This window comes from Eriocheir sinensis, chromosome 56 (assembly GCF_024679095.1).
Source record: "Eriocheir sinensis breed Jianghai 21 chromosome 56, ASM2467909v1, whole genome shotgun sequence".
Classification (NCBI taxonomy): domain Eukaryota; kingdom Metazoa; phylum Arthropoda; class Malacostraca; order Decapoda; family Varunidae; genus Eriocheir; species Eriocheir sinensis.
This window is the reverse complement of record NC_066564.1, coordinates 9,211,015-9,221,014: the sequence shown is the minus strand read 5'-3', so window position 1 is coordinate 9,221,014 and position 10,000 is coordinate 9,211,015. Positions and strand designations below refer to the sequence as shown.

The following is a 10,000-nucleotide window of genomic DNA, read 5'->3' as shown; positions in this document are numbered from 1 at the left end:
GTGTCCTCTGCACTTTGATAATATATTTTTCCACTTAAAATCTTTTTTTTAATACACGTTAAGTTTTATGAAAGGAAACCAAGTCGTGTATCTAAATTAGATTTCACTCTATATTTTTTTGCTCTTTAGGCATAATATTTTGCACACTAATACATTTTTTGAATTTTTTTTTTGGTCCTGCAAACTTAATCTTAACGAATATTCTTTTCGAATATTTTTTTCGAATGGAAAACTTAATATTATCGAATATTTCTTTTGAATTCTTTTTTGTTTTGAAAATTCAATAACGGCAAGCTGAAGGTGGAGATTTTTCTGTGCATTCTCTCTCCGTGTGTCAACTTCTAAAGAAATATGGACACATGATAGCAAAATAGTTTATATTAGCAAATCAAAATCTGTTGTTGAGCAGGTGCAAGAGCGGTGGCTGAGTGTTCCCTTGTCTGTGTTGCAGCGTCCACGGTGCAGGAACACGTGGAGGGGGTGGTGGGCGGCGAGCTGGAGCTGCCTTGTGACGTCATTCCCCCGATTGATGACCGAATGGCCGTCATCCTCTGGTACCGCGACAACCACCCGGACGCCATGTACACGTAAGTAGTCCATGATGGTGCAGTAGTAGTGGTGGTAGTAGTGGTAGTAGTAGTTGTAGTTGTAATATTAATAGTAGTAATAATTCTAGTGGTGGTAGTAGGTTATTATTAGTAGTAGTAGTAGTACCAGTAATTATAGTGGGGGTGGTAGTAGTAGTAGTAATATTTTTAGTGGTGGTATTATTATTATTATTATTATTATTATTATTATTATTATTATTATTAGTAGTAGTAGTAGTAGTAGTAGTAGTAGTAGTAGTAGTAGTAGTAGTAGTAGTAGTAGTAGTACCTGTTGTTTTTTGTGTGTTGTTTTCTTTGTTATTGTTTGGTATGTTGTTTTGGTGGTTGTTGTAGGGATTAAAATTCTATTTATTGTTGTTGGTATTGGTGCTTTTGTTATCATTGTTGTTTATTGTTATTATAATGGCTACGGAATGTGTATTATTTTCTTAACTCTCCTCCAGCCTCGGTAACTATTATATTTTAGCCTAATTATACATTTTTCCGCGGCCGTTATATCCTATTATCCCGCACACCTTACCGTGAACCCATCTTGAAGCTGCTGGACTTTTCCCTCTAAAACTGCGTTCGCTTGTGTATATATTCCAAGCTAATGGCATGGTTCAGCCCCTTATCCGGGCGGCGCGCCATTCCTGCAGACGAGGGCACCAAAATATCCTGACGGCGGAAACGATGCAGTTCGTTACGGGAGATGAACCGCTTCCGCGAGACCGAGATAGTGAAGCTCTCTGGTTCGATACGGCGAAGCGAAATGATCCCTGAAGACCCTGGCGAATGAATCAGCTTCGCAGGGTGTTTGGACGTAATGGAGAGGCCTCGCAAGGCATCAGGGTCTAGTGTGGGTTTTGAAGGCGTAGTGGGGGTGATACATTAGGATGGGAGGCAATAATGGGTGTAGGAAGTAGGCGTTTCACCGTGGACGTGTGGAGGTGTCCCCATCTGGTCGGAGGACTTGCAACTGTTCTCCATTTTCAGGTTCAGGCTTGCCTCACCCGCACGCTACGGCTTACGAGGCTTCCAGTGAACTATACCGATCTTTTTCCACATTCTGTGAGGGTCGTAAGGCTGAAGGGCACGCTGCCTAGGCGCTTGTGAAACTCTAGCGTATTTCTTCATTTCTAAAGCCATATAATGCCAGCTGGATAGACGCCTGATTTATTGCTTCTGGACTAACAAATGGCATTGTCTGAATAGTAATGAATAGTTAAGTCTTACAGGTGTCGTGATAGTTTTCCGAAATATTATACCCATGCCAATAGGTACAGTACCATCATGGGTGTATAAAGAATATTCGCTCGTGGCTGATCTCCCAAACACTGCTTGCCGTTTTCTTTGACTCCTCAGCCATGATGTAGAGTAACTTTTCCCTGTCTTCGATGAGCTGGAAGATGTATCAGCTTTTTGTGCAGGCCCAGATGATCTTCCCCATGGCTAGTTATTTCAGTGACACGCAATGATAAGATTATTCTTTGCCAGTAAATGACTGTACTGCATGTTTTGTAAGTGACTGGCGTTGCATAGTTCCAAATACAGTATTCCGGTCACCTCCGCGTTGCACTTAGTAAAGCAGACACATGCAAGTTTGGCCCGCAGCAACGCATCACAACCGCGGCCCCGCACGCTGTTGGAAGCCGCTGACGCACATCGCCAAATACAAATATTTTTCGGAGGGGGACGCGAATGCTTAATTGTATTATTTCCAGCGAGCGAAGTATGAATTCTTTATAGATATTTTCTTTTACATATGTGTGTCAGGTTTTATTTTATGAATTTGTAGTCGATGTTTCTGTCCAGAGAATCAAAATATTTGTCATAGATATCAAATCCCCGGAGCACACCAAAAGCATATCATCACCACAGCCAAGTAGCATGACTAGAATTGACGCAATGAGGAAAGAGGCGACGTTTTCAGATGCCTACAACACCCGAAACACGATCCAAATAGTTAGCAATTTTCCAACTCTTTGTTCACAGATTTGCTACACGGTACTCTGCGTTATTTTTGCTTTGTTTGATTTAGCACTTATTTAGCTCAAACAAAATCTGTCTCCATCCTCTCTCTCTCTCTCTCGCTCTCGCTCTCTCCGTACTCGTCATCACGAAGCCAATCTGGGTTTACAGCGTGATTATCTCTCGTAAAAACTCCTTCGTGTCGTGAACTTCTCCGAGAATTTTTCGCTCACAAGGAATTCTTTACGAGGGAAGAGGACGGCCGGTAATTGATTGTTGCTGCAAAGTTTGAAAGAAAATTGTCTCGATAAAAACTGCCTTCCTGTAACAAACAAAACAGCGTCTCAGAAACAATAAAAGGATAACGATTACGCGATACAGGTGATGTGACGCATTATTCCCTACGCCTGCTAACACTTCTTCCCTCGGAACTTTTTAATATTTGATGTACTAAGGACTAAGAATTGTATGACAGCGGTTTCTTAATTCACAAGACTAACCATGATGTGGATTTATTGCGTTTATATGTGTGTGGTAAGAGAAGTTTAATCTCTCTCTCTCTCTCTCTCTCTCTCTCTCTCTCTCTCTCTCTCTCTCTCTCTCTCTCTCTCTCTCTCTCTCTCTCTCTCTCTCTCTCTCTCTCTCTCTCTCTCTCTCTCTCTCTCAGGAATATTTATGTAACATTATGATCATTACCAGCTTTCCAGTGGATGTTTTAGTTCATAGCGGAGCGAAGGCGGTGTTGTGTGCTCCACTTCGACACCTAACTTTGCTTTCATGGCTATTATCGAGCATGGAAACGCATTGCAAGCGATGAAGTATTCCTAGTATTCCTAGTATCGTTGCTATTACCAGTGCCAAACCTTTACCTCCGTGCTGCTCATACTGCTTTTTAGTTTTTTTGTTTTTTGACGGGTACGCATTGTAGCATAACGCTGATCAAAGCGAACACTCAAGCATAATCATTATTGGAGTGATATCGCTGTAACTCTTTCCAATCGGGGTGGAAAGTTTCGTTCATCACTTTTAATTATCTGAACCGTTTCCAAACCCTTTATTTTTCCTGCCGGAATTTTTTGAATATCGTCTTTTTCCTTGTTTCATTATGTGGCTTTTAATTCACCCTTTGTCGTCTGTCTATGTCTGTGTGTCTGCCTGTCTGTCTGTCTGTCTGTCTGTCTGTCTCTGTCTGTCTCTCTGTCTGTCTCTCTGTCTGTCTGTCTCTCTGTCTCTCTCTCTCTCTCTCTCTCTCTCTCTCTCTCTCTCTCTCTCTCTCTCTCTCTCTCTCTCTCTCTCTCTCTCTCTCTCTCTCTCTCTCTCTCTCTCTCTCTCTCTCTCTCTCTCTCTCTCTCTCTCTCTCTCGGCATACACATTATTCACCGTGTTTACCTGCGTCCTCTGATCTCTTAAAAGCTTCATATCATGACACAGATGCTGCATTATCCTCGTGTGTTATCTCCACCTCCCCGCTGCCCTTCCTGGTTACCCTTCATGTAACTCTCCATCCTTTTGCTTTACCTTATCGCTCTTCCCACACTCCTGTTCTATCATCACTATTATTTCTCTACCTGAGTGTGTGTATTTTTAGATTTACTCCTACTTGGTTCTATTGTTGCAGTGTTCCATGTTCCTTCCTATATAATGGATTAGCCTTCTGTCAGTCTCTTCCATGTGTCTGTTAGTGCATTTTCCTTTCTATCGTTTGTCTCTGGATGCTTCTTTCAATTTCTTCAATTCTTCCATTTTCCCATATTCGCAAAGGTTCTATACTTCTCTCCCTCTAGCCCTGCCTTCATTATTCAATCTCTGCCATCCCTCTTTCGTCGCATTCATCTGTAGCTCTATCCTCTCCGACAACTCTCCTTTTTAGTAGTTTTATAATGTTACCATCCATTCATTCAACTCCTCTTCTGTCTATCCCTCCCATACCTGCTTCCTCGTCCAGCGTCAGTCCTCTATCCCTCTACCTTACCATATCTCTATCCAGCCATTCGCACACTCCTCTTTCACCAGCGCCATCCACCGGCACCTCAACCTTTCGCTTTGTTGGGTATTTATGATTTAATTTTCCACGTGATGTTGCCTCGCTCCTACTCTTTTACTTCCTCGCCGCTGCCTCGGTAAAAATGCCTAGTGGAATATTTTCAAATCTGCATTTTAATAATAGTGTCGCTGCTGATAGTAATTTAGGATTTTTACCAAACCTTGTCAAAAATGTTACTGAGATACATGCAATTCCGTGCATTTTTAATAGATCTGTTTTATTGTGTCCCAAGCCTGTGTTTACATGTCTATTTTTTTTTTCTTGTGTGGTTTTTTTTTCTGTCTATGCGTCTGTTTGCCATGTTTTCGGTGCCAAAGGAGTATTATCGAAGCCGGAGAAGCAGCCACATTCTCACCGTCTCACTCAGCCATTCTTAAAGGGAGGAAGTTTGTTAGCATTTATACGTAGAGTCTGGCGGCGGAGTATGCCTCGAAGCCTCGCCGACTCCCGATACTCCTACGACAAAAAAGAAGCCCCAGGAAAATAAACTTATTTCCTACAAGAGAGAGAGAGAGAGAGAGAGAGAGAGAGAGAGAGAGAGAGAGAGAGTGTCTATATTTTTATTAACTCCCCGAATACTGTATTTGAGGACATGTTTTCAGTTTCACACCGGTGTTCGCAAAAGATTAATGAGACGCAATTGATCCGTAACAATAAAAAAGGCAACATTAGTTCGTTCTTGCTTTGTGTTGTTGTTGTTGTTTTCATTGACGCTAATGCTTCTGCAATTCGACGAGCCAGCAGGACTACACAATAATGATAATTATCTTCTAAATCTGGTTATATTAGAAAGTGAAGAATGTTGCGAAATCAATGAAGTCTCTGCCTCGCGTTGTACCTTGTCGTGTGTGTGTGTGTGTGTGTGTGTGTGTGTGTGTGTGTGTGTGTGTGTGTGTATGAATGCCTGCTAATGTGTGCTTATGTGTCACTGTGTGTGTGTTGAGTTTCTGTTGTGTGTTGATGTCTGCTGATGCGTGTTGATATGAGTTAATAAATGATGGCGTGTGAAGGTGCCCACTGGTCTGAGCCTCGGAAGGCCGGGCGTGGGTGACGAGCTAATAGGGTACTGGGATTTATTTCAAGGAGCGTAAGCAACAGAAGCCCCGAAGTCTTCCTCAAACTATATTTAGCATTAGTTAGACCTCATCTTGACTATGCGGTTCAGTTCTGGTCACCCTACTATAGAATGGATATCAAAATGTTAGAATCGGTGCAGAGGAGGATGACTAAGATGATTCAGGGGGTTGAATACGAGCATAAGGAAAGAAAAAACAGTTAACTTGCATTCTCTAGAAAAAGGCGAAGTGAGGTGAGACATGATCGAGGTTTATAAATGGATGAAGGGCTTTTATATGAGACATTCATAAGGTTTTTGTGGTAGAGAACCGGGTAGGACACGAAGTAACGGGTTTAAAAAAACTAATTCAGATTCAACATATAGGGGACATAGGCAAAAATTGGTTTAGGGTGGGGGAGGATAGGCTTAGGAAATATGTGTGGTGAGTGTGAATTGCCAAATACTCACATTCAAAATAGACTAGATAAATTCATGGACAGCGATATTAGGTGGGGATAGACGGAGTTAGGATCGCCTCTTGCAGACCTTATGTTCTTATGTTCTTATGGCCGGCACCAAAAGAGTCTCCCATGAACGAAAACTTGCGATGCTGGAAATGTCACGAGTGATTGCCGGCGTTAATCTTCCTCTTTTTCCGCCGCTCCCTTCATTCCGGTAGTGTTATATTATCCTCCCTGTCTCTTATTTTTCCACTCATCCTCACTGTCCAGTACAGCATACTGTATAATTGTGTTCATTCAGTTTAATTCATGAGGGTAGGCGGTGGCTGAGTGGCTAGCGTGCGGGCCCTGCATTCACCGCGTGCTGGACGACGCGGGTTCGAATCCCCACGCTACCACCTGGGATTTTTCAGTCACCGCCGAGTTGCCTAAGACCATCATGATCAACCATCAACCCGGACTCTAGAAGAAACCGTCCAGGTGAATCAAGAATGAGTTCCGGGGGGCAGCTTGGCCCCGGGCAACATGAGCCATGAATAAATTGCGCCACTATAAAGATTGCATGCGCCATGACGGGCTTAGGCCGGCCACCAGGACGATGAACAAAGCCTACCAGCGTTATAGGCGAACACGTAAAAAAAAAAAGGTTATATATATATATATATATATATATATATATATATATATATATATATATATATATATATATATATATATATTCCATTATTATTTATTAATAAAGTCCATTCCACAATTAGCAAGCCTCAGTAATAGTCTCTTGCTTCGGTAAAAGTTATCTGCATCCGGTTGATCGTTGTTAGCAGAGTGGCGTCCAGTATTTTATCTTTTACTCTGCTGTTCCCGCTATGCAGGAGTTCGTGTTTGTTGTGTTGTCTTTCCTGAACTCATAATGCAAACACTGAAGGCAGGAAAAAATGGACTGCATATTTTGCAACCCACCCGAAAAACTGTCAATGTGAAGAGAAAGTTGTTCTTTTTCTCTCAAACTTCCAGACTAAGAGAAAACAATTTTTACATACAAACAAACGACTTCTGATCTCTTTATTTATTTATTTTTCTTAGTTTTGACAAAAAACGATTTTCACCTCAACGAAATTCTTTGATATGTATTTATTCTTTTGGGAGACAGGATCGTTCAAAATATTGTTTTAATAAATTCGACGCTTTTTCTTGAGGAGGAAATATAAAATAGAATATCACTACTATTTTTTTCATTCCGAGTAAGCCTCTGTAAGTCTAACTTACCTGATGGTTATGAAAAAAGGACCATCCTTGTATACGTCTCTTCTCTACCCTGTATGAGTAATATAACTGGTGCAGATCAGTCAGCCAGGTTAAAACACCTAGCTAGGTTAGGCTAGGTCAACAAGCTTATCAATTTGGTTAATGATCTGCTGATCGATTACTTTACTCATTCAAACTCATCATTAGGATAGTTACATAATTAAGAAAAAAAATCATACATTGATAATTATATTCGCTACGAAATTATCCACTACAGCCTTGCAACAACATCATTGTTATACTGACTTACTTGGAGACGCTGCCCACACAGGTGGGGGACAGACCCGATTGACAAGTACACGGCTAACGAAGTGACGCGGATCCGGGTTGCTAATGCCGGCTGAGTGTTGGTTTATTACCTTATGCGCGTGAACTAGCCGGCCAGGAGGGGGGGAGGGGGGAGTCGATCAATAACGCGTTGACAGAGTCTTTCAAGGCCACAAGGTCTTCCCTCTGTCTCGGGCTGTGACATGGCCAGCGTGAAGAGCGAGTAGATGAGAGAGAGAGAGAGAGAGAGAGAGAGAGAGAGAGAGCGAGAGAGCGAGAGCGAGAGCGAGAGAGAGAGAGAGAGAGAGAGAGAGAGATCTTCCTATGTTCCCATAAATCTCTAAACAGAAAGAAGGATTCGAGGAAGGCAAAGCAAACCCATCATCATGTGCCTCTAAACACGCCACACACTCTTCACCTGTACCAGCGCACCTGAGCATTCACATTACGGCCTGCATAAATATTTCCATTTCTTTTACAACTGTTTTCTTTTTAGGAGTGGCAAGTGTGTTTTGTGTGTTTGTTTTGTCCTCAGTCTGGTTCTTCTTAGTCTTACTCTTAAACAAAAATGATAGTCCTACACTTAGACAAAAATGATAGTCCTACTCTTAAACAAAAATGATAGTCCTACTCTTAGACAAAAATGATAGTCTTACTCTTAGACAAAAATGATAGTCTTACTCTTAGACAAAAATGATAGTCTTACTCTTAGACAAAAATGATAGTCTTACTCCTATACAAAAATGATAGTCTTACTCCTATACAAAAATGATAGTCTTACTCTTAGACAAAAATAATAGTCCTACTCTTAGACAAAAATAATAGTCCTACTCTTAGACAAAAACAATAGTCCTACCCTTAGACAAAAATGATAGTCTTACTCTTGACAAAAATTATAGTCTTACTCTTAGAGAAAAATGATAGTCTTACTCTTAGACAAAAATGATAGTCTTACTCCTATACAAAAATGATAGCCTTACTCTTAGACAAAAAATGATAGTCCTACTCTTAGACAAAAATGATAGTCTTACTCTTAGACAAAAATGATAGTCCTACTCTTAGACAAAAATGATAGTCTTACTCTTAGACAAAAATGATAGTCCTACTCTTAGACAAAAATGATAGTCCTACTCTTAGACAAAAATGATAGTCTTACTCTTAGACAAAAATGATAGTCCTACTCTTAGACAAAAATAGTACAAACGCCTTAAGGTAGCTGCTCCTCTCAGGCTCCCTTCCCCTTCTCTCCATCTGTGTCCCTATGCCATAAAGATTTTGTCTGGAGGAAAGTTTACGAGCTGTGTTTCATCTTATTTGTTATTTTTCCCCGTGGATGAACGGCAGCAGGTGGAAGGTAATGAGGTATTGGTATTGCCGTTTATTATTCATAGGACAGGTAGATCCAGCACCCCCCCCCCACTCGCTCCCCCCCCCCCAAATCTCTTATATCTCCTCGTTTTATTTTTTTTCTGGTTCTCTCTCCTTTTGCCTTTTCTCTTCTACGCTTTTTTCCTCTTTCATCTTTTCGTCTCTTCTTTCACGTTGTCTACTTCTGTCATTTATTTTTTTCTCTGTCTGTCTATCTGTCTATCTATCTATTTGTCTATCTATCTATCTCTCTGTCCCCAACACCTTCCAGTGAACTGATTTTTTTTCGTGACTTTGTTTCGTATATATTTTTTTCTCTGCCATTTCTGTTCTCTTCCATTTTTGCCAGTCCCCGACAACCAAACTTTTACCATCTTCTCCCTGTTTCAAATCATCCAGTGTAGGGAGGAATTTTGCTCTCTCTCTCTCTCTCTCTCTCTCTCTCTCTCTCTCTCTCTCTCTCTCTCTCTCTCTCTCTCTCTCTCTCTCTCTCTCTCTCTCTCTCTCTCTCTCTCTCTCTCTCTCTCTCTCTCTTTTTTTCTTTCTTTTTTTTTTTACTTATTCGGACTAAAGCTCCTTCGGTCGTAAAGCAAGATTTGTCGTTGACTCATCTATTTACTCGCGTTTTCATCGATTCATTCTTCCATTCAGTCGGTCGTCCAGTCCTTGTTGTCGTGTATTTATTGCCGTCGTGGTCGCCCGTCTCCGCCTGCGTGACATTCTGGTCCTGCACGTTTGTAACCTTCCCCAAGCCGTCACTCACGTCAGCTTGTCGCAGGTATTGACAGGCGTGCGTCCTTATCGCTCTTTATTCTCATGAAGGTTGTTTTTATTTCACTTATTATTATCTATTATTATTGTTATTATTAATATTAGCATTAGCATTAGCATTGTTATTGTTATTGTTATTGTTGTTATTATTATTATTATTATTTCTTTT

At 41.0% G+C, this 10,000-nt stretch overlaps 1 protein-coding gene across 2 annotated transcripts in view; it reads left to right on the top strand.

The window, feature by feature from the left end:
• The first annotated feature begins 455 nt into the window (after positions 1-455).
• The window catches only part of LOC126984263 (MAM domain-containing glycosylphosphatidylinositol anchor protein 1-like), a 76,619-nt gene continuing 67,074 nt past the window's right edge, over positions 456-10,000 (top strand). For both annotated transcript variants that reach the window (XM_050837883.1, XM_050837882.1), the window contains exon 1: positions 456-587. In XM_050837883.1, coding sequence (XP_050693840.1) covers positions 538-587 — 50 coding nt within the window. In that variant the 5' untranslated portion in view covers positions 456-537. The remainder of the gene's footprint in view (positions 588-10,000) is intronic.